At 35.1% G+C, this 26,050-nt stretch overlaps 1 protein-coding gene across 1 annotated transcript in view; it reads right to left on the reverse strand.

Annotated features, from left to right (window-relative positions):
- Positions 1-4,550: 4,550 nt before the first annotated feature.
- ZNRF2 (zinc and ring finger 2) overlaps positions 4,551-26,050 on the reverse strand; it is an 89,272-nt gene continuing 67,772 nt past the window's right edge. Inside the window, exons 3-5 of the mRNA XM_052639130.1 lie at positions 15,015-15,120; positions 8,415-8,494; positions 4,551-5,184 (exon numbers count right to left, since the gene is read on the reverse strand). Of these exons, the coding sequence (XP_052495090.1) occupies positions 8,437-8,494; positions 15,015-15,120 (164 nt within the window). The 3' untranslated portion in view covers positions 4,551-5,184; positions 8,415-8,436. The remainder of the gene's footprint in view (positions 5,185-8,414; positions 8,495-15,014; positions 15,121-26,050) is intronic.

Raw genomic sequence — 26,050 nt, forward strand, 5'->3', positions numbered from 1 at the left:
TGAAAGAATTCTTCTCTTATTTTCTACTTCTCAATAGTGGGATAATTTGGCAAGATCATTTGGAAGTCTTATTTATTAAAATATTAATAATGAATTGTTCCACTTTACAGCATACAAGTTGTTCCCAAAACATCTTCTCTATTTCTTGTGATTGATGTTTTTGATACCAGGAAAACCCTTTCTAATGGAGGAAATTAAAAAGTATTTCAGAAGAGGTGAGGAAACCATGAACCTCTAGAGCAGTAGAGGTAAATATTCATTATTATCATGATTTTCAAATGAGGAAACTCACACAGTCATTACAAAGCAATAAAATGTAATGGAGATCAGTATCATCATCAAATCCCCAAATCTCTTGTATCTCTCTATAGGATCTGCTAATTGTATTAAATGCACACAGATACTCAAAATGCTTTTGACTAACAATGAAATCTTTTCAAGATGCTGGCACCAGATTCACTGGTAACAGGTTGCCCGGAGAACTCTTTAAGTTTATAAACAGAAATCATTAGTACTTACCAATCTCAGCATACTAAATGAAAAACGAAGTCATGAGAATCTAGTGACAGAAGAAATTAGTCACTTCTGATTATAAGACTTGCAATCCTGGAAGATGCCACACAGTCCAAAGCAGAGTTAAGAACCACAAAGCTGGTTAACAGATACTATAATATCACTTTTTAAAATTTCATTTCTTTCTGGAATGTGAGTTTATGCCATGCAACCAACAAGCAACCAACAATTTATCTTATTAGCTATTGGTCTCCCCTAAGTATAGTAATGTTGCATTTTTGACTAAAACTAAACATTATCAAATCTGATTTTCTTTGATGTCTCTTACTTTCCATAGAGAATCAGACAACTTAAAAGACAAGGTATTTCTGATTCAATACAGGAATTCTGTGATTTGAAAAGAATATCCCTAGCTTAAGCACAGCATTCACAGAATATGGTTTATTTGTAGTATTGTCTAGTGAAAGTTGCTCAGTCATGTCTGACTCTTTGCAACCCCATGGACTATACAGTCCATGCAATTCTCCAGGTCAGAATACTGGAGTGGGTAGCCATTCTCTTCTCCAGGGGATCTTCCCAACCCAGGGACAGAACCCAGGTCTCCCACATTGCAGGCAGATTCTTTACCAGCTAAGCCAACAGGGAAGCCGAGTATTATCTATTATTACATAAAAATTTTTACCAGCTGTTCCTGAATAAGGATCACTACTATACTAAGTAGCAATTTCCTATATACATATAAATCAAGTAACAATTGAGTTTCAGAATGAAAAAATCTGGGTAGAGAAGAAAAGGGGACAATAACACAGATGATGTAACTACCATAATATTTCTCATAATACAGCAAAGAAAAAGATCAGAAGTTACATACTTCGGAAATAGAGAATGGGCTGAAGACAAAATACTGGCATGCTAGATTTTTTTTTAACTTAGAAAATATCTGTACATGAACAAGGGATACTTCACATTTAACCACCCATTGTCAGTATGTTCTGAGTTAACCTCAAGATAAATCAGAATGCAAGAAAATAGCCCAAATGAACTAAAAAGCTTCCTGCAACTAACAGGTTGTACTGTATTTAGAGCAATATGTATCTCTATGCAGTTTTATAAAATTCTTAATAATCTGACTTATCTGGAAACTTTCTCTGTGGAAATGTAAGATGACTATTAATATCAATGTATAATAACATGGATATCAATCAGATGGTTAAGTCAATTATTCTTGAATTTTAAAAATGTTTCATGTTTTGTTCAAATGTAATTTCCCTTTTTCAATTCTGTTAGTAAATTAAATTAGGTAATATTTACATTAAATTACAGTCCTTTTTCAACTAAAGGAATATCCTTGTGTCTTGCTATAATGTTAAACAACTGCTTTTAAACTCCACTAAATCCAAATTTAGAAAGCAAACTAAACTTTGAAAAAAATCTGGTATTTTCATTAACTCAAGATACATACTGAAAATATGCTCCCTCAGGCATTTTGGGGCTACATTCCAGTAAACTGTTTAGTAGGTAAAAACTGAAATAACTGTATAATATTCAAAAGAAATAGAAAACTTGCACTAAGAATCAATCAAAACCTACACAGTATCCAACAGTTAACAACATGACTTTTTAGTTGCTTTGGCTACTACAAAAAAAATGAGTTAGAGAAACCATTATCTATATTTCAATCACAAACATTACTCTTAAAATGCACTCTATATCTGATTTAGGACCAGATCTGAAATACAGATTAAGATTATTCTTAGTTTATTTCTCTGGGAAAGAGCCAAAAGAAGACAGAATAATTGTACTCATATACATCCTTACACTCTTTTATACATTCTGGGGGAAAAAAAATCAGATCAGCATGAGTCAAAACTGGCAATAAACCCATTAAAAAGAAAACAGTGGCACTAAAGTGAAATTTCAGAATATACTGCTTTCTATATACCTAACTGTGATCTTACTTAAAAACAAGTATTTACAAAGTTTCTAGAAAACTAGAACCAACTTGAGAACTAGGGTTTCAATCTTTGTCTCCATAATATTCAGCTGTCAGCAATTTCAGCTACACATTTAAACATCTAATGTGATTTTATTTGGTATCTTTATATAAATTTATAAATATTATAAGTGACATTATGCACAATATTACTTATAATATTTTCCAGATTGACAATTTTGACTTTAAATAAAAACTGGAGCATTTGGGCTTTAAAATTTTTTCAATTTCTAAATTCTTCTTTTTAAGACGTCACTGATGGAGACTGAATTTAAAGTTAAAAAAAAAATGCTACCTCTTGTAAATTTTAACAAAAAGGGATCACTATGAACAAATTTATTAATAAGTAAATACTGTTCTAAACAAATAATCAAGTAGCACTCGACACTGGCAAACAATGAACTTTCTTTTCAACCACAGGAGCTTCTATTGTAGGAGCTGCAGCACAGAACCTTATGACAAACAAAGGCTAAGTGAATAAGACTGTGAGAGTATGGTACTGGATAAAGCAGGAAAAGGGAATTCAGACCAATAAACTTTAAAAGTCAGTGAGTAAATTATATCAGAAAATCAACTTCCAAGAAAACATCAACAGCTAACTACCACAGCTATAGTAAATCTTTTCCTTTAAGAATGGAATACAAAGTAATTCTTACCGTAACAACATACCAGTAGAAAAAAAAATTATTCGCATTCTAAGAGGTTTTTCTTGCTCTGTGTGTGTGTGGGTGTGTGTGAGTGAGTGACAGATAAAGAGAGCACGCACATGAGAGCAAGAGGGAGAACTTACAAAACTGAAAATGTGAACTAAAATGCATTCATATGAAGGTTTCACGATAACAAAAAATTTAAGAAGAGAATATTTTCCTTGAGGAAAGAATATTTTACACAACTGGTTAAAAAAGCACCTATGAAACTGTGCTGTCAGCTTGTCACAATGGAGGTTTAGGATTCCTTAATCAACTGCACCGTAACAGAAGGCATTTCACAGCATAACTTTAGGGAAAATGTTATCTGCTCTAGAATCACACAAATAACAATTAGAAACTCTTTTTAAAAATTGTTTATAACACACAAATTTTTCTGGGTAGCAGCAGTTGCTCCTGTACGTGCCCTTAAAAAAATATATGAAACAGAAGCAACAGAACGAGGGAAGAAAATCGAGAAGGATAAGAGCAGCAGTAAAAGAGAAAAGCAAATACTTAAATACATTAAAGAAAGCTTAAAAGAAGGAAACAGTGCTGTGTACCTCTTAATTATTCCGAGTAAAGTGCACTGCTTAAATCGTCCTCTGATAACATTTTCCCTATGTTGAAAACATGAAATTTATGAATTGGTATTTTTGATACTAAAAAAAAAAAAAAAAAGACATTCATTGTTGCAGCCCTGATAGCTCTCTTCCAGTACTTTTTAACCATTCAGATGTATTTTGTGGGAATATTTATTCACATAATTTTGCTTAATACATTTCTTTCTATACAAGACTGAATTTAAAACTAACATTTTAATTATAGTAATAACACATTAATAAATTATAAATTAACAAAATCTTCATGTCTGCTTTAAAAAATCATTTATCAAATGCTAAACTCCAGAAAATTAAAGATGCAAATTGCTATAAATCTGGCATCCCAATTAAATTGATTTTTAAAAGTATATAAAAATGTCCCTCAAATTATTCCAAGTTCCACTCAAGGAAATTTTATTTTACCCTTTTCATAAGTTATTAAAGTATTCAACCTGTTAAACATTTTACCTAAATGTAGGAAAACTGCCTGGAGATGCAAAGCACATTACATGAAAACAACAAATAAAAATACCCGTTAAAACAAAGTTATTATAGCTGGCAGCACTTCAAATTGGTAATTATTTTTTTTTAAGTTGCATAGCTGCAAGATGATTCATTGCTGATTACCTGTTGAGCAGTTTTATTTAAAAAGGAAATAACATATTTAATAAATTGCAATTCAGTAGATAATCCTAGATTTAATTAATTAGAATATGTAACTTGATTTTTTATTCTTTGGACTGCATCCTGATAATGTTAAACCTTTAATTTAAAATAGTAACATACTGTAGCTTTCCTATGTAGAAACCTATTTTCTACTCTTGGGGGAGAAAAAAAATCGAAGAACTTGAGATCATGGTCTACATTCAGAGAATGTTTTACTGCTTGATTACATTTCTTGGTTTCACATTTAAGACTTCAATTTTTAAGAAGTAAATTACGTGGTCTTCAATTTAAGAACTGATGAATGCAGGAACATCATGTTGGGAAAATAAAGGGTCCCCAAACTAAAAACCAAAACAAATCAAACACAAGTAGTTGTGCAGCCCGAGAGAACTTAATAAAAAGAAAATCAACTTGTAAATCAGTTAACTTTGGCGTCTGCATACAAAATGTTCACCAGTATTACCTATGTAGATGACTACTAAGGGATGTGCAGCATTTTCAAAATCCCTGTGTGTCCTTGAAATGCATGTCTGGTACACTGAGTTCTGTGGCAACTGTCCTCTCTCCAGCAGGATTTTTTTCCTGTATGATTGTCCATCTCTGTATTATTGAGTCTCACAGAACTTAGACATCTGGCTGAGTGTGCCTGCATTTTGTTTTTGTTTTTCCAGAGACAGATCTTCGTATCCTCTTGGTTTTTCAAGCATCTTGAAGTCAAGGAAACCTGTGTAAAAGCAGATACATTAAGCTTAAGCAACGGTCCATGATAGTAACACAAATCAAAATTAAACACCTATTTCCCCATGAACATTGCTTTAGACTGTAAATTTTCATACACTTAGCATTTTAAAAAGCTGATAAAATCTGTGTCCTGCAAAGAAAAAAATCAAGGACACCAAAGGACAAATTAAAGCTTAAAACTGTTACCAAAAAAACCCACCAAAAACAGTCCTTCCCCCTCCACAATAAAGAGTACAATACAGTACAAAAAGTACGAACACATACACATATACACAATTCATTAATCCCTTTCCAAGTTGCCCAAAATCTCAAATTAAGAGTAGTAAATTATTTCCTAACTAATCAAGACCTTAGATATTCATGTATCTCTATTTTAGGCTGACTACTAAATTCATATGCTGAAGAGTATCAGTACATGTTGCCTTAAAAAAAAAAAGTTTTAACACCAAATCCTCTTCAAACTCATACACTTTTAATCCAGGACAGCTAAAGAGACAGGAGGATTCATCATTTGACAAAGGCAGTCAGAACAAAGACAAAATATGAGTTGAGAAATCCCATGTATATACATTCTTAGAAATGACTCATCATTTGAAAAGACCCATAGAGACAGATTCCATCGATTCACATCCAAACCCAGGTTCCATACTGGAAAAAAAAAAAAACTAAAGAAGAAGATAGAAGATAACACTGATACACAGGGTAAGGAAACTGAAATGCTGTTTAAAACCAACACACACAATGTTGCCCATAAAATGAGATGCCATGTTCCCATACACCCCATAGGCTCACTGTGATAATAAAACAAAGATTTAGCTGATTAGACCAGGTAATAACAGATTTTATATCATAAAACTCCACTTACACACAAAAAAGTTTATTGACTAAAAAGACAAATTTTACTTATGGGTGAAAGACTTAGACATATTGTTTTTGGTCCATAAAATACTATATTTCATTCTATTAGCACTGATGTTAGTACTTCTCTTAAAAAGCTTCTATAATTTTAGCCATAGCTTTACTTTAGTGACCCAGATGTAAGGTGACACTGAAGACATTCCAAAGCATCTTCCTCTTCAAAATCCCTTTAACAAAGTGAGATAAAAGTATACACGCATGCATCCTCAAAATATCACTCCCATCACCTCATCTTACACAGTAACCTCATTCCGACTCATACTCAAATGTGTCAACGTATGATCTGAATCATCTCATAGTGAAAAGGTTCAAAAGCTGATAGTTCAGCCAGGACTTCATATTTCACATGTGTAACCCTACTGTTATTAATTAATACAGAGGTCTCAAAGGTGCAGCTCTTATTCCAGCTGCAATAGCTGTTATTAAGTTACCTCAAATCTCCTTTGTTAATATTCTAATCTGTCACTATTAAATGATCCTCATTAAGAACAACAGAATTCCTCAAATGTGTTTATTATCACAACACTTTATATTTAAGACCAGGAGCTACTGAAATAAAAGGAAGTTGGGGGGACAGCACAGGACTGGAACTTAGGATACTATCTGCTCTAGTTTCCTGCCTGCGATCACAGACATTCAGAAAAGATGGCTCTGTGACTACCTTGAGCCTCTGAACACAGAGGCAGTAACTCCTTCCAAAACAATTTCAAGATGGGCTAAAATATTCTGCCTTCATGTAAAACACAATACTTTATACCATTCTGAAGTGATACAAATAAAAAGCTTTTCATACAAATGAAGTTAGCAATTAACTTATTTCAAAGCTAAATGATGTCATTCAATTCACTTCATGGAACTCAAAAAGAATACACAAGTGAGGTTTTGAGATTTTCATTCAATTCACTATACATTTTCAGAAAATGCAGAATCATGAATAAGCTATGTCAACAGTGCAAAACAAATTCTGTATCTGGTTTAAAAATTCTTTTCTTCTGTCTACTGTGTAGATAGGATACACAAGTGAAAGATAAAATTGAATGAATGACTATAAAAACCGCTTTCTGAGGAAAATGTTCTCACTAATAACAGCAAAACAGCAGACAACACAATTTGGGTTCAATTCCCAGCTCTACTAAGGAACTAGCCCTGTGACCTTGACAAGTCAAGTTTCTTACGCTCTCTAAAACTTAGTTTCCTCATCTGCATTATGGGAGTAGTTAAAGAGTACTGAGCTCAAAGAATTGTTGTAACAATTAGATGAGTTATTAACAGATGTAAAATGCTTAGATCAATGCCTGGTACATAATCAGTTCAGATGTTCAGTTATGTCCGACTCTTTGCGACCCCATGAACTGCAGCACACCAGGCCTCCCTGTCCATCACCAACTCCCAGAGTCCACCCACACCCATGTCCATTGTGTCGGTGATGCCATCCAACCATATCATCCTCTGTCGTCCCCTTCTCCTCCTACCCTCAATCTTTCCCAGCATCAGGGTCTTTTCTAATGAGTCAGCTCTCTGCATCAGGTGGCCAAAGTATTGGAGTTTCAGCTTCAACATCAGTCCCTCCAATGAACACCCAGGACTGATCTCCTTCAGAATGGACTGGTTGGATCTCCTTGCAGTCCAAGGGACTCTCAAGAGTCTTCTCCAACACCACAGTTCAAAAGCATCAATTCTTCGGCGCTCAGCCTTCTTCACAGTCCAACTCTCACATCCATACATGACTACCGGAAAAACCATAGCCTTGAGTAGACGGACCTTTGTTGGCAAAGTAATGTCTCTGATTTTTAATATAATAATGCAATATAAATGTTAACTAATTATTATGACCGAAGAACTATAATATATTGCATTACCTAAAAAACATACCTGGGAAGTTAGAAGAAGAGTGTGGAATTTGATTCTGTTGCTAACTATATAACCTTGGACTGTTGGGACAACACACTTCTTAATGTCATGGAACTTAATTACTCTGACCCTTGGGTTTCTCATTGGTAAAATGGGGTCAGGACAGTAGTTCATGGTGTTTTTGAAAGCATTAAACTAAAATAAGTTAAAGTGCCTTAAAGTACCAAAATTGTAGAGTTTACTTAATACATGATTCTCTTCAGGAAATCAAGAAAATTGTTTCTTTGTAAGTTTTCATGTGAGTTTTCTATACAGCAGCCTCATACAATGTCTGGAACACATACACAACTCAGTGACTAAATCAATGAATAAAAACGGTGGTTGAGAATGGATGACTCAGGTAACAGTTTAAAAAGCAATTTTTTTAAAAAAAGGGAAAATTACCTATAAGACAGGAAGCTGATGCTTAGTCTGAAGGGTGCTCAGGGCAAGATCTATTTACTTCAAACCATTCATCTATGCAGCTAGAAAAGTAAAAAACAGAAAAATTGAAACATGTTTAATTATCTATATAATAGTTAAAAATGCTTACTTATTGATATTAATATCTCTATAGAAAAAGAATGTGGTATTTTAATGATATTTGGCATATATAAATAAAAGAATATTTTTATTACATTCTGATTATTCTAAGAAGGAAATAAATCTTTGCAAAATTATGCTATAAAGTACTTTAAGGTTTAAACAGAACCACCATTCCCAAAAGAGAACCTGAAGAACTACCACTTGACCGATATTCAAAGTTAAAGGCCAAATCTGGACAGATATCTGTCTCCAAAATAGTTGTTCAAATTTATGCAAATGTCAACCACAAATCAAGCTTTTAAACTTCTTGACAATACTATATATCACATTTTAAAAGACTATATTTATATGGGAGTATTGAAAACCTAATTCTATCCCTTTCTTCTGACAATACATGTACAGATACAAATAAATATACCATCATCCATTTATAAACTATCTTACAAGTTGACAGGAAGTTAAATATCAGGGTGCATATATAATTATCATTATAGATCTGCATTGTTCAATGCAGTAAGCCACGAGCCACATATGGCTATTTAAATTCATTAAAATTAAAGAAAAATCCACTTGCTTAGTCACACTAGCCACATTTCAAGCGCTCAACAACCACATGGCTAGTGGCTACTCTACTAGATAAAACAGACATAGAACAGAAAGTTCTATGCAGAAAGTTGTAACGATAAACTCAAGGCCTTATGAACTTAAGTAACTTGCCCAACAGCTAGGAAATTACCCAAGCAGATTGCTTTTCAAGTGTCAAACATTCTCACAGTTAACAGTGCAAATTAATATATTTCACAAAGCCAGATGGCTTGACTAATATGCTGAAGGGCAAAATTAATAGTTATCCATCCTCACAGGTTGGTTTGATAGGTAAAACCAATAGATAAATTTAAAAGGAAAGAAGGTAAAAGATCCCATCCACACAATATTCTTACAAATATTTTAAAACAATTTCTGTTGCCATTAAGACTTTTGCTGTCTAAATAAACATGCCCATTTGACTTACGACAGTGTTTTCAACTTGCTGTTTGACTCACTTCTGGTCTACCAGAATGCCTCTTAACAACAAAATACTGAGAACTGAACAAAATACGCCAGATGCGTTAACAATTCTCAGTACATCTGAATGTACAGTTCTGTGATCTAAAATGGGTAATTCCTATTTTATAACCATGTGATTTTAGTTCATCTTGACAAAGAAGGCATTTAAAATCCCCCCTTCTTAGATAAACTGCTATGAACCCATGTTATTTAAAATATTATATTCCCCTCCCAAGATCCAGCAGGAAATCACTCTCCTGTACTCTAAAACTGTGTGTGTGTATGTATTCCAAAATAACATATAGGACTGCTTCCATGTTTTACATATTGAACCTTTGTTATATGTACTGAAAGCACTCTGACATCTAGTTTTTAAATTTTTTATAGGTCAGTTCAGTTCAGTCGCTCAGTCGTGTCCAACTCTTTGCAACCCCATGAATCGCAGCACGCCAGGCCTCCCTGTCCATCACCAACTCCCGGAGTTCACTCAGATTCTAGTCCATCGAGTCAGTGATGCCATCCAGCCATCTCATCCTCTGCCGTCCTCTTCTCCTCCTGCCCCCAATCCCTCCCAGCATCAGAGTCTTTTCCAGTGAGTCAACTCTTCGCATAAGGGGGCCAAAGTACTGGAGTTTCAGCTTCAGCATCATTCCCTCCAAAGAAATCCCAGGGCTGATCTTCAGAATGGACTGGTTGGATCTCCTTGCAGTCCAAGGGACTCTCAAGAGTCTTCTCCAACACCACAGTTCAAAAGCATCAATTCTTTGGCACTCAGCTTTCTTCACAGTCCAACTCTCACATCCATACATGACCACTGGAAAAATCATAGCCTTGACTAGACGGACCTTTGTTGGCAAAGTAATGTCTCTGCTTTTGAACATGCTATCTAGGTTGGTCATAACTTTTCTTCCAAGGAGTAAGCGTCTTTTAATTTCATGGTGGCAGTCACCATCTTCAGTGATTTTGGAGCCTAAAAAAATAAAGTCTGACACTGTTTCCACTGTTTCCCCATCTATTTCCCATGAAGTGATGGGACCAGATGCCATGATCTTCGTTTTCTGAATGTTGAGCTTTAAGCCAACTTTTTCATTCTCCACTTTCACTTCATCAAGGTTTTTTAGTTCCTCTTCACTTTCTGCCATAAGGGTGGTGTCATCTGCATATCTGAGGTTATTGATATTTCTCCCAGCAATCTTGATTCCAGCTTGTGCTTCTTCCAGTCCAGCATTTCTCATGATGTACTCTGCATATAAGTTAAATAAGCAGGGTGACAATATACAGCCTTGACGTACTCCTTTTCATGATTCAAAAAACAGTTCTGAATTTTAACGTAGTCAAATACTTCAACTTTTTTTTTTAACTTTTTGTGGAGAGGTTATCTTAGCCCCCAAAATAATTCCTTGCCATGAGGTTAAGAACATCTCTCTATATTCTTTCCAATACTTTAGTTTATAGGCAGTTAATCTAGAATTAATTCTTATTTCAAAAGTAAAATAGAGATTCAATTAGTTTTTCATGTCAATAACTGATTCCAGTGCCATTCAATGAATAGTTTATTCCTTATTATCTTTACTATACTGTAATACCACCTTGGTAAACCAATTTTTCCATTTATTCATGTTAAACACTTATATAGCATCTATTATTTGCCAGCACTTTCTAAAAATAACTCATTTAAAACCTCAGAACTACTCTACGAAGTTAATACTAGTGCTTCGTTTTACAGATTAAGGCACAGGAAGTAACTTGACCAAGATGACACAATGAATTAGCAGACGGGCTGGGACTCAAATTTTAGGAATCTTGACTCTTAACAGTCCATGTTCTTGCAGTTCAGTTCAGTCGCTCAGTCCTGTCCGACTCTTTGCGACCCCATGGACTGCGGCACGCCAGGCTTCCCTGTCCATCACCAATTCCTGAAGCTTGCTCAAATTCATGTCCATCAAGTCAGTGATGCCATCCAACCATCTCATCCTGTCGCCCCCTTCTCCTCCTGCCTTCAATCTTTCCCAGCATCAGGGTCTTTTCCAGTGAGTCAGTTCTTCACATCAGGTGGCCAAGTATTGGAGTACTGGCCATTTTCTTTACCTCCATGCGATGCTGAATCTCCATTTTATATGCATGAGTGTTTATGGACTCTATTCTTTTCCACTTACTTGCCTATATTCTCTCCATACCACCTCAATTAAGAGTCTTACAGTGAATCTGTATAGGATAAGTACTCCATCACCACCACCCAGCATCACTTACTTCTTTATGATTATCTTGACTATTCCTGACCCTTTGCTCTTTTGTCCATATATATGTAAGAAACAACTTGTCAAGCTATCTGAAAAAACTAGTTGAGATTTGATTGAAATAGTATTAACTACATAGATTTGGGTGCAGTGACATCTTTATGATATTGAGTTTTCCCATCCACAAAATTGTATGCCACGTATTTATTTTAGACTTTCTATAGTATCTTCGAGGAATGTTTTAAAATCTTGAATATCTTTTTGTAAGATTTATTCTTAATAAATCTTATTCCTGTTGCAGTTTCTGTTGCTATTAATGTTATTATCCTTAAAAAGTTATATATATATATATATATATTTTTTTTTTAACTGGGATATGAATGCAACTGATTTCATATGTTGAGCTCCTATCAGACAACCTAGCTAAATTCTTATTAATTTTAACATATTATCTGTTATTTTTTGCTTTTGATTTTAAATTAATAGTAAATAGAGTTTATTAAGTTAATACAGTCTTCTTCCTTTGCTAATGAGGTAAATTATATACACAAATTTTCTAATCATATAGTGTTTTTACATTACTATTAATAACATAAATCCAATTTGGTCAAGAGGCTTCATTTTACATATATACTGATGAACTTGGTTTGCTACTATGTTTTCAGAGTTTGCATTTATGTTCATAAATGAGAGTGTCTTTTAGTTTTCTTTCTTACACTGTTCTTGTCTGACATGGGTATCAAGTATATACTATACTCATAAAATAAGTGGGAGAACCTTCCATCTTTATCTACTTTTTGGAGGAATTTATGATTATTAACACAGTGTTTTGTTGTAGCTGTTTAGTTGCTAAGTCATGTTCCACTCTTCGTGACCCTATGACCTGTAGCTCGCCAGACTCCTCTGTCCATGGGGTTTCCCAGGCAAGAAATACTAGAGTGGGTTGCCATTTCCCTCTGCAGGGGACCTTCCCAGCCTAGGGACAGACCTGGCGTCTCCTGCATCATAGTCAGACTCTTTGCCACTGAGCCATCGTGGAAGCCCACCCCATGTTCGGCTACGTGGTGAACTTGTCGTCAAACTGTCATGGTAGGCCTGTCTTTAGTGTTTTGTTTCGGCTTTTTAAAAAATAGTTGTTACTTTCGGGGGTTAGTCTTAATAACTACTTAGGATAGTTACTACTTTATTTGGATTTCCTATTTCTTTTTGAGTCATTTTGGACAATATTATATTTCTAAGGAAATTACCTGTTTTAAAATTTTTAGGTGAAAAGTATAAAATTTTTCACAGAATTTTCCAACTATTTTAATTCCTGTTATATCTAAAGTTATGTGTTCCTTTTCATTCTAACACTGTTTATTTTTTCCTTCTAGACACAATCTTGCCAGTGGCTAACCTATTTTATTATTCTTTTCAAAGAATCAACTTTTGACTTTGTTAGTCTTTATTCTAGTGTGTAATTTTTTCATTCAATTTTTTCTTCTCTGATCTTTGTTTCCTTTGTGTTTATCCTGCTATCAATTTTCTAATTCAGGTAAAATCTTGGACTATTGATTTCCAGTCTTTCTTTCCACAGTAACACAAATCTTGAAAGGATCACTGTAGAAAAATGCTTAAAAGGTTTTCATTATTATTCAGAATATTTTCTAAGTTCCATTATGATTTCTTCTTTGATATATAAGTTACTTAAGAGTATTTGTGAAGATCATTTATCTTTTGTCATTGACATCTATCTAACTGCGCTCAGAGAACAAAATAGCTTTCTGTATGGTACCAGCTTTTTGTGGTTTACTAAGATCTGCCTTGTGGCCTAGTACATGACCAATTTCTACAATATTTTGTATGTTCCTGGTAAGAAAATGTATTCTCTAAATTGCTGAGTGTAGATACATCCATTAATACTCATGAGATCAAATCTGTTCACCGTACTGTTCAATTTTTCTAGGTCTTAACTAGTTATGTGTATGCCTGTTTGACTCAATGAGAAGTATATTCAAAATTTCAATTACCATGATGATTTCTCAATTTTTTCTAACCATTCTACAAATATTTTACTTTGAGACTGTGTTCTTTGGTGCAGGAAAGAATGGAGTTTTTATATACTATTATCATCATATAATGATTTGGAGGGATTGATAATGATAATGGAGAGATTCCCTGGTGGCTCAGACAGTAAAGCGTCTGCCCACAATGCGGGAGACCCAGGTTAGATCCCCAGGTCGGAAAGATCCCCTGGAGAAGGAAATGGCAACCCACTCTAGTATTCTTGCATAGAAAATCCCGTGGATGGAGGAGCCTGGTGGGCTACAGTCCATGGGGTCGCAAAGAGTCGGGACATGACTGAGCAACTTCATTCATGGATCATCATATAATACTAGTAGTACTTTTTTCAGTGAAGTTAATTTTCTCCAATATTAATTTAGCTTTGTCAGTTTTATTTATTTAACATTTGCCTGGATATAGTCTTCTATCCCTTTATGTCCATATTGTTCTGTACCCATATGTTTAAGTGTGCTGCTCATCGACAGCATATTCCAACCTTTTGATTTGTTTTCACCTGGTTAGTTTGACCATTTGGATTTATTATAATTCCTGATATTGGATCTATTTTTGCCTCTTTGTTTTGGTACTATTTACTATTTTCTCCAACGTCCACACCCTGCTTTTAAATAAAATTCCAAGTTATTTCCACTATTGCTTTAAAGTTATAGTTTTCTGTTCTTTTTGTAGTTTACTTTAAATCATCTTAAATCAAATTTTTCCTTGTTGCCCTAAAACCAAAACACTTTATCAGAAACCAGATGGGCTTTGGAGTCAAACAGACATGGCTAGAATCTCAGATCTTTCATTTATTACTAGCCATGTGACCATGCCCCCCAGCTTATTTCCTCAACGGTACAATGAGACTGTTGTAATGCTTACATAAGATAACCTATTCAAGAAGCTACGGACAATACCTGGGTCATAGTAAATGCTTAACAAATGGCAGACTATGAGATGCAAACAGATTTTTATTACCAACAAGGGAAAAAAAGCCTTTTTAATTTTTTTTAAAGAAATGGGAGAAGGGAGTTTCAATCAAGAAGAAACCTTTCATCCCTAACTACAAAATTTGAAACTTTGAGGCAAGTCTTTTAGTCTAATATCAATTTGGCTAACATAAAAGTAAACTCACCCTTTATGATATATGCACAGACAAGGCAGTCGTGCTATAGTATCTCCCTGCTGCAGTTCTTCAAGGCATATTGCACATTCCCCAGCATCTTTACTCAGTACGTCCTCTGAGAAAAAAGAAAATGCATTTAGGACAATAGAACTAAAAGAATTATGTGAATGCTAACTTATACAGAGTGGTGTCTGGCATATTTTTGTCAGAAGCACATAAAATTCAGCACCTATATTTGAAATACTATTTGTAACTCACTAAACAATGTTTACCTTTACTTACAGTGTCTCTCAACTTCATTTAGATTTCACTGAGGCATTACAGTTAATACAAACACAGTATACACAATCTTCCAACTCGCAAACAACTTTGCTAAAAAGTTTTATCAGTAAGTCAGTTATTTGTAATTTAGAATTCATCCTACTAACCAATATTAATCTCGTGCCCAAAGATCCTTCCAGAGAAGGCAATGGCAACCCACTCCAGTACTCTTGCCTGGAAAATCCCATGGAGGAGCCTTGTAGGCTGCAGTCCATGGGGTCACTGAGAGTCAGACACGACTGAGTGACTTCACTTTCACTTTTCAATTTCATGCATTGGAGAAGGAAATGGCAACCCACTCTAGTGTTCTTGCCTGGAGAATCCCAGCGACGGGGGAGCCTGGTGGGCTGCCATCTATGGGGTCGCACAGAGTCAGACACGACTGAAGTGACTTAGCAGCAAAGGTCCTTCCCTGGTGGTTCAGTCAATAAGGAATCTGACTGCAATGTAGGAGACTGCCTGCAATTCAGGAGATCTGGGTATGATCCCTGAGTCAGGAAGATCCCCTGGAGAAGGAAATGGCAACCCACTCCAGTATTCTTGCCTGGGAAATCCCACGGACAAAGGAGAGGAGCCTGATGGGCTACAGTCTATGGCATCACAAAGAGTTAGACACAACCGAGAGACTAAACCACCACCAAGCTAGGTCAAAAAAGTATAGAGAGTGTAACATGGCAGAAAAGACATTAAAATACTATTATAATTTTCAAAATTCTAAAGTAACAAGATTGCATAAGTTAAAGAAATCATCTTGAATACAGGACTTAAAAAAATATATGCTTAATTCAAGAACATACAAAACGAGGGAGATCAAAGCTTCTGTGTAGATTCTGAAAGGGACTTTTAGAAACGAGGATTTCAGACACTGGGCTCAACAATTCTTAATCCTTTTCTGCAACTACACGAAGTTTATCCCAGACACCAATCAGATTCACTTGCAAAAGACCCTGCAGGGTATTTTAAACACAAATACTACTACGGTGAAACCCTTTATAAAGCAAAATTTCCTTTCGAAAAAAAGAAAAAGCAAAGCAAAACGAAACAAAAAAAACCCAACAAGGTTTTCTCAATTTATGTTTTATACTGAAAATTTAACATATTTTAACATTAAATTTTAAGTTTTAAAAGGATCCTGCCTAAAAGTATATTAGTATATGCTTTGTGACTCTTTTTAAACAAGGAATAACTAAAACATGACATTACTTTAGAATATGGAGAAACTTAAGTTTAGAGAACAGAAAGCAGAAGCAGGAACATGCAATATAAATTTATATCACAAATAGATAAATTACTGCTTTGGAAATAAAACTCAAACAAGCTAAAAGGGAAAAGCTGCACAGACCAATGTAGGTAAGTTTCCTAATAGTTCCTTTTACAAAAATCCATTCTATAAATAGTTTCCCCTTTAGTGATTCATTTTGAGACAGCACATTAAGAGGAAATACAGCTCTGTTCAGTCTGTAGAAAGGAAGGTACCAGCAGATGATTTACCCATTAGGCCAGAGAGGGCAACAGGGCAACTTCCACAGCAAAAGGAAAGGCCTTGGTAAGAAGGTCTATGCTCTCAGAATTTAGGGAATATGACTGAGGCAATTTTAGCTAACTATTGGGTAGCTCACGAGCTAATACATCACATCAAAGATTTAACCAGAAAGAGTTTTCGGCAAGTGGAACCAGGTAAATGGAAAAATGCTAATTAACACCCCCCTGTAAAGACCTACAACACCTTCTGGAACTAACACCAAAAAAAGATGTCCTTTTCACCATCAGGGATTGGGACGCAATGTATTAAGTCAAGAGATATCCAGAACAACAGGCATGTTTTGCCTTGGAGGACAAAACAAACAAGGCAAAGGCTAACAGTTCTGTCAGGAGAACACGCTGGTCATAACAAACACCCTTTTCCAACAACAGAGGAGATAATTCTACACATGGACATCACTGAATTGTCAATTCTGAAATCAGGCTACATTCTTTGCCGTCGAAGACGGAAAAGCACTTTACAGTCAATTAAAACAAGATGGAGCTGACCGTGGCTCAGATCATGAGCTTCTTATTGCAAAATTCAGACTTAAATTGAAGAAAGTAGGAAAACCACTGCCATTCAAATATGACAAACATCAAATCCCTTATGATTATACAGTGGAAGTGACAAAACAGATTCAAGGGATTAGATCTGGTAGTGACTGAAGAATTACGGACAGAGGTTTTTAACACTGTAACGAAGGGGGTGACCAAAACCAACCCAAAGAAAAAGAAACTGCAAGAAGGCAGAATGGTTGTCTGAGGAGACTTAAACAACTGAGGAAAGAAGAAAAGTGAAAAGTAAGGGAGAAAGGGAAAGATAAACCCAACTGAATGCAGAGTTTCAGACAACAGCAAGGAGAGATAAGAAGGCCTTCTTACATGAACTATGCGAAGAAACAGAAGAAAATAATAGGATGGGAAAGACTAGCGACCTCTTCAAGAAAACTGGCGATAACAAGGGAACATTTCATGCAATGGACAGAAATGGCAAGGACCTAACAGATGGAGGGACCTAAGAGATTAAGAAGAGGTGGCAAGAATACAGAGAAGAACCATACAAAAAAGGTCTTAATGACCTGAATAACTACGATGGTGTGGCCACTCACCTAGAGCTGGACATACTGGAGTGTGACATCAAGGGAGCCTTTAGGAAGCACTACTACAAACAAATTTAGTGGAGGTGACAGAATTCCAGTTGAGCTATTTAAAATCCTAAAAGATGATGCTGTAAAAGTGCTGCATTCAATATGTCAGCAAATTTGGAACACTCAGCAGTGGCTACAGGGCTGGAAAAGTGTCAGTTTACATTCCAAGGCCAAAGAATGTTCAAACTACCATGCAATTTAGCTCATTTCATACGCAAGCAAGGTAATGCTCAAAATCCTTCAAGCTAGGCTTCAGCAGTATGTGAACCGAGAACTTCCAGATATTCAGGAGTTTCAGAAAAACATTTACTTCTGCTTCATTGACTATGCTAACGCTTTTGACTGTGTGGATCACAAAAACTGCACAAAATTCTTAAAAAGACGGGAATACCAGTCCACCTTACCTGTCTCTGGAGAAATCTGTGTGTAGGTCAAGAAACAATAGTCAGAGCTGTTACGGAACAACTCAGTGGTTCAAAATTGGAAAAGGACTATGTCAAGGCTGTATGCTGTCACTCTGCCTATTTTAACATATGCAGAGTAGATCATGCAAGATGCCAGGCTGGGATCAAGACTGTGGGAGAAATATCAACAACCTCAGATATGCAGATGATATCACTCTAATGGCAGAAAGTGAAGAGGAAATAAAGAGCCTTTTGAGGGTGAAAGAGAGGAGTGAAAAAGCGGGCTTAAAACTCAACATTAAGAGAACTAAAACCATGGCATCTGTTCCCATCACTTCACGGCAAATAAAAGGGGAAAAAATGGAAGCAGTGACAGATTTTATTTTCTTGGGCTCTAAAATCACTGCGGATGGTGACTGCAGCCATGAAAATAAAAGATGTTTGCTCTTTGGAAGAAAAGTGAAACGAAGTGTTAGTTGCTCAGTCCTGTCTGACTCTTTTGCAACCCCATGGACTGTATAGCCCACCAGGCTTCTCTGTCCATGGGATTCTCCAGGCAAGAATACTGGAGTGGGTTGACATTTCCTTCTCCAGGAGATCTTCCCAACTCAGGGATCGAAGCCGGGCCTCCTGCATTGCAGGCAGATTCTTTACCATCTGAGCCATCAGGGAAGCCCAAAGGTATGACAAAACTAGACAGCGTATAAAAGAGTAGAGACATCATTTTGCCAACTAAGGTCCATATAATCAAAGCTATGGCTTTTCCAGTAGTCATGGACAGATGTGACAGTTGGACCATAAAGAAGGCTAAGCACTGAAGAATTGATGCTTCTGAACTGTGGTGCTGGAGAAGACTCTTGAGAGTCCCTTGGACTGCAAGGAGATCAAACCAGTCCATCCTAAAGGAGATCAGTCCTAAATATTCACTGAAAGGACTGACACTGAAGCTCCAATACTTCAGCCACCTGACATGAAGAGCTGACTCACTGGAAAAGCCCCTGATGCTGGGAAAGACTGAAGGCAAAAGGAGAAAGGGGTGGCAGAGGATGAGATGGCTGGATGGCATCATTGACTCAATGGACATGAATGTGAGCAAACTCGGGGAGATAGCAGAGGACAGAGCAACCTGGTATGCTACAGTTCATGGGGTTTCTAAGAGTCGGCCACACGTGGCGACTGAACAAGAGTCTTCTCAAGTTTCTCTCTTGAGCCCTAAAGTCCTAACCACTGCCCTGTCCTCAAGTGCAACCCCAATTCTTTGCTCCTCCTCTTGATCTCTGTTTTTCCTTTACTGTTCTGAATAGCTTTCCACAAACAGGGAACCAGTTTAATGGAAAGCACCCAGCTAATGTTAACTGCTATATTGGAACTCATAAAAGCCATCCCAGTGGCTCAGACGACATCACAAACCTATATGTTAAGTCAGCCTGCACTACAGAAATTACCTCACTCTCAAGAAACCCAACATCAACCACAATTGTCCAATTCAGCTTTAGCTAGCCTATCTTGTCCTAGAAAATAGGACCTTCTAGTTTTATAAGGAAAGTCCCATCTTTCTAGCCAATCATGTCCTGTTTCTGCAGTGCCTCTTTTAAGACCCCATAATAGTCACTCTTACCCTAAATTCCCTAAGGAGGTGCTTGCTAGGCATTGTAGACCTCAGTCTACGGACTGTTTTCCCTTGAGTAAAAGGACATCAAACTTGTTACTAAGTGTTTTAGTTTTGCCATTTGATATGAGGATGATAGCAATGAAAACAAAGAGAAAAAGATCTGAAGGAAACACTAGAAGATCATTGTACAATTGTATAATTCCAAATGAATGTATATTCTCACCACTTAGATTTTTTTTTCCATCACAGGGATAACCATGTTGTAAAATGAATCTACATCTCACAACTAACTTCAAAAAATTAACTATTGCTTTTTATCAAGCATAAGACATTATATAAAAATGCACCATGGGTTTTATATTTCACTGAGTAAAAAATGCTCCCACTGAACTGTGATATAAATCAATTTTAAGATACACCTTTTTCAGAACTTTACAATTTATTTTTTAAAAGTATGTCTTAGATTTGATGGACTAGTGTGTAAAACTTTCTACCTTCTAGAATACATTAACAACACATCTAGATTTAAGTATAAATGAACCAAAAACTCAATTAACATAAATTAGACCAGCTTTTAAAAAATAAAATGTATTGCCACATTTTTTCCATCTAAATCTCTGTAACATATTCTCAGCACCAAATAAAAGTAAGTAGAAATCCACTAGCTGCAAGCTTCCAAATTCATTGTTCACACAAATACAAATGTCTTACAATACTTTTATGCAGACCTATGACTACCAACTCTCATTAATTGCAACAGATGTTAAAAATCTTTGAGTTGGGAAGATTTTAGCATCTTAAAAGGCCTTGGCTATCCTGCTTACAAGAAAATTTATTTACAGTACAACAAAGACAAATCCAATATTCATATAATCAACAGAATAATATATATTTTAAGAATATGATGATATGCTTTGCAGTTACTAAGTTAAAAAAATCTTTTTACTTCAATTTAGAATGACATATTAACATCAGTCATTTTAATCAAAAGTCTCTAAGCCCAAGTAATAAAAAATACACACAACTATATTCTCTATGTTAAGGTATACCTGTACATACAAAAACACTCCAAATACATTAATTTCAATGCAGAAGCAGCCCAATATCCAATGTAAATGGCGTCTAATGAAATGATACCTGCTCAGAAAATTAAAAGCTGTTAACATACTACAGCCACTGCTCAACTGCATTTTGATAAGTCACTCCGAGTTCACTCTCACTGCAAAACCTCACAGTTATTGCCTCAAGTAACAAATACTTAATTTTCAAATTTGAAAGACTTATTTCCAATAGACTTATTTCTGTCTTTATATATTTGAAGGCATTTTTTATTTTTGAAAATTCATTATGCAACATCTGGAGTTTTTCTACAGTATTCCCCTCTCCTACCCCATTATGACATTCTATTTTCATTAAAAGAGAATTTTTTGGCTCAGCAATGAGACACATGCAGAGTTAATTAGAGCCTAGAAATACTATTAAATCCAGGAGACTGAAGTGCATTTAAGAAAGCTGGGAAAAGATTATTAAAAGTCTTTAACCAGTCAACTGAAAACATTCATGAAAAAACCATCTCAAAAAATAAGGAATCAATGTTTTAGGACTAGAGTATCTTAAGGGCAGACTAACCAACCAAAATTAAAATGAGAAAAGCAGAGAAGGGAACACAGACTTAACTACCATGGTTTGCTTGTGTAATCCCCCTCTGCACAGCACTGATCAGGGGAGAGATACTCAAGATTGTGAACATGAAACTAAATTTATGTTGCTTTTCCAAAAGGGTTGTCAATGTCCAACCTAACATCTCGAGTCAGTGTACTGCTTATCAGTCAAATTCTTTGATTTATTCACATGGTCTGTGCATTAATTTAGAGATACTGATACAGAAACAAAGATACCGATACTGGAAAAGAAGAATTAAACCGGGAAGACAGCAATGATTTTATCAAGAAGTGGGCACCAAAATTACTTGGGTTTGTATTCCATCTCAACACAGAAAGAAAAAAAAAAGGATTATATATATCTGGGCCCCATCCCTGGAGATTCTGAAATGTACAGCTGCTTCAGAAAAACAACTGCTATCAAGGAAACACCATGTTGAAGTAGAAAGAACGTTAAGACTTAAAGTTGCAAATAATATGAATTTCCATTCTCACTATTAGGTACATAACCTCCAAAATGTTGGTCAACCCTGAGTTTCCTTTTGGGTATCCAAAATATTATAGAGATGAAGCCTTAAAGAATCTTACATAAAAATTTTAAGTTATAAAAACACTATATAAAATATTATCAGAAAAAACTTGATGGACTTCTCCAAAAACAAAGTTGGTTATTTTTCTTTTTCTCCCCATTCTGGTATCCCAGTTGTTTCAATTTTATAAAATGTTGTAAATAATCCCACGGCCAAAAGAAACTTCTACCAAATACTCTAGACCTAGTCATTTCTAACGACCTTTTATAACTCAAGGCTGGGGACAACTCCATACAAACAATATTGCCTAATTAATTTTTTAACTGTCTTGGCTTCATTCTATATTTGAAAGTACTATAAATGTCTACTTTATTACATGCTTTTAGACATAAGTCTTTTATTAATCCTATTAGGTAACTAAAATTACCTCCATTTTACAGATGAGGCTCAAATAAATTAATTTACCAGAATTTACTAAACTAGTAAGTCCTGGGGTCAGGATTCAAATTTAGGCTATTTGGCCTTTTTACAACTTCAGTTTTGGTACAGGAAACAATTTCACTTTAAGAGTATAGATACAGAAGCAAACTATGTTGGGCTTCCCTGGTGGCTCAGACAGTAAAGCGTCTGCCTGCAATGCGGGAGACCCGGGTTCGATGGAAATAGCAATCCACTCCAGCACTCTTGCCTGGAAAATCCCATGGACAGAGGAGCCTGATAGGCTACAGTCCATGGGATCACAAAGAGTCGGACACGACTGAGCGACTTCACTTTCACTTTTTTTTTAACAACTTCATCAGTTTTGGTACAAGAAATAATTTCACTTTTAGAGTATAAATACAGAAGCAAACTATGTTAGACAACTTTAGGTTAGAAGTACTAAAGATTAGTGTGGCTACCTATTTAGATTAGAGGAAGCACGCTCAAGACTGATCATCTGCTTTATCTTCTGGAATTAATAAACTGCCATAAAAACTGTTATCAGAAATGAGCTAACACTTTACTATTTACTTTCTTTACAGAATAGAAAAACAGCTCTGTCCAATATAACTTTCTATGATGACAAAAATAGTCTTTTATCTATGTTGTCCAAAACAGTAGCTACTAGCCACATATGGCCTGAAAATAGCACTTTAAATGTGGCCAGTGCAAAATATGAAACCTATGTATTTCAATATAGTGGGTAAGGAACGTACATTTATAAACTAAAATTTTCTGTTAATTGTTATTTTACTTATAGCCTCAAGCTCTTAATTTGCATTGCCCAAAGAAATTACTTAAAATTCAAGCAGCCAAATATGCAAAATTAAAATATGTAGCAAGTACAAGCACATATCCATATAGTTACTGCAGATCAAGACAACATGAAAAAAAGCACACAGCCAAAATCCTTTCAGGGAGGGGGAGAAAAAACAACAAATAAGACCAAATTTGTTAGAGCCAGCCAACAAAACTCCATGCGAAAAAGTTATAATCATCACAACTTTATTTTCAGATCAAGCATCCAAAGGTATATGATCTTTTCAGCAAATTACAATGCCAAGCACTATTATGGATCAGGCATTTTACCTGAAGACTTATTTTTTGTTCTTGAACCCTCAATGATAGCAGTAGAAAACAAAAGCAGCTGAAATGTGAAATAATCCCTAGAAAAATCAAGAATTAAAAAAATTCACAACATTAGTAAGAAGCAATTACTCAAAGAATGAAAAACTGGGGCTCACAGGGTTTATTAATAAGTACTTTCAGATATAAAGTTATATCTAATGGACTTTGAAGACTTTAACATTAACATTCTAGATTATAGATCCATGAGCTGTTACTGTACTCAAATACCATAAAGGGAATTAGAAATTATATTTAACAAAGGGAAACAGTCATTTTCAGTGTAAAATTAATATATCAATAAAACCATGGGAGTAACCTTCACTAAACTGTCTAAAACTCAAAATTCATGGTCAGGGTCAACTTTTATCCTTTTTAGAAATTCATTTTTCTGGTTCAAGGAGCAATTGCTGGCTTCCTCTGCCTAGATACCATTGAAATGTCAATGGTTTCTTTAGATATAATTGAGAAATGACTAAACACCTAGGCGCTTTTCATTTGCATTGTTAGAAACTTACTTTAAAATTAAGACGATTCTTCAAGAGACAGAATCTGCACCTCTTCTGATGACTTAGAAAAATGTATACTCTTGGGATTTTCTGGAAACTGACATTTGGATCCTTGTCCAAGAAAACACAGGCAAAATAAAACAGAACCCAAACTATATACTCTAAAAAGTGAAACAGACAAAAACAACACTAACTAAATACTTATAGATTCAGTTTTCTTGGGCATTTTTGTTTCTAACTTGCCTAAGAAAAAGCTCAGGATTAAGTATTCTATAAAACCAGATACCTAATAAGCTATAAGAAGTTTTACAAGTCATCTAAGAAATTTCTAAATTACCAAATTACTTCCCAATCTTCATATCAAATTAAGATGACTTTCCTTTACTCTCTCCCTATCACAAATCACTGATTGGCTAACTCTAAATAAATGTTTACTTAAATGAGTTGTCCACATTAATACCTGGTTTCTCTTCAGATCATATAAATGAGTTGTCCACATTAAAAAGGGGGAAAAAAAAAACAGAAAAAAAACCTGCTGAATATGTAAAAATAGAATATAATACACTTTGAACTAAAGTTTCAAGTTCATTTTTGCTTTGAAATCAATGCAAAGAGAAAACCATCAGTCCTAAAAAAAAAAAAACAAAAAAGCTTATTTTCAAACTTAATTTATGATTGTATACTTTCAAATTATATTAATGTATTCAATTATAAAGTAGGCTTTAACGGCAATAACAGAAGTCAAACAATCTGGGTAATATAATGTAGCAAATTTTAAAAACAGATGTTATAGACAGTTCTAGGTTCAAATCCCAACTATGCAATGGATCTAGGAATAATGGGGATAACAATACCTACTTCACAGGGCAGTGGTAGGAATTAAATAAGATAAAATTCCAACACTGCAACAGATCTAGGTACATAATGGGGATAACAATACCTACTCCATAGGGCAATGGTAAGAATTTAAAATACACCTGTTAAATGTCTAGAATTGTACCTAGCAAGGAGCAGGTATGTTCTGAATACTAGTTATAGGACTACTGAGAAGAAGGGACTCTTCCTCTGAGCCTGTTATCTCCAACTGAAAGAAATGATGAAACCTGCTAGACGGGTCTCTTAAGACTATTATGGAGATCCAATGAGAATGCAAATGGAAGACCTTAACTTTGGACAACACACAAAATTCTTTGAGATTCATTTTCTTCAAATAAATTGTAACTCTCAATAGTTATATCTCATACACTGTTTAATATTGATAATTAAAAATTGAAGAGTTAATGTAAAAATGCTTAACTCTAAATGTTGGTTAAATTAAAATTCCATTTACTATCACATTGAAACTGAAAAATGTCAACTCAAATGGCTTATAAAAAAACATTATGTCAGAACTATTATCAGATTTATGAAGTAGGAGTGTTTCTATCATTCTGTTAGAATGGATTTGAGAATGAGTGTTACAATGTGTATGTGTATGTACTGCTTTTATTAACTGAGACTGGAGTGTGAGGCTCCTTCCCTTCTGCTTCCTCCTGAGTCTATGAGGAGGAAGGAATTAGAAGGTGGAGTCTTAACCACTAGACTGCCAGGGAAGTTCCTTGGTTTTTTTTTTTGTTTTCATTTGTTTTATTTTTCATTGGCCAAACATTTTTGATACAAACAAAAACAGTCTCTGAGAAGGAGGTGGCCAATACTGTGCAATCTCTGTATTCAAGAAACAATAAATTCCAT

This window comes from Budorcas taxicolor, chromosome 4 (assembly GCF_023091745.1).
Source record: "Budorcas taxicolor isolate Tak-1 chromosome 4, Takin1.1, whole genome shotgun sequence".
Classification (NCBI taxonomy): domain Eukaryota; kingdom Metazoa; phylum Chordata; class Mammalia; order Artiodactyla; family Bovidae; genus Budorcas; species Budorcas taxicolor.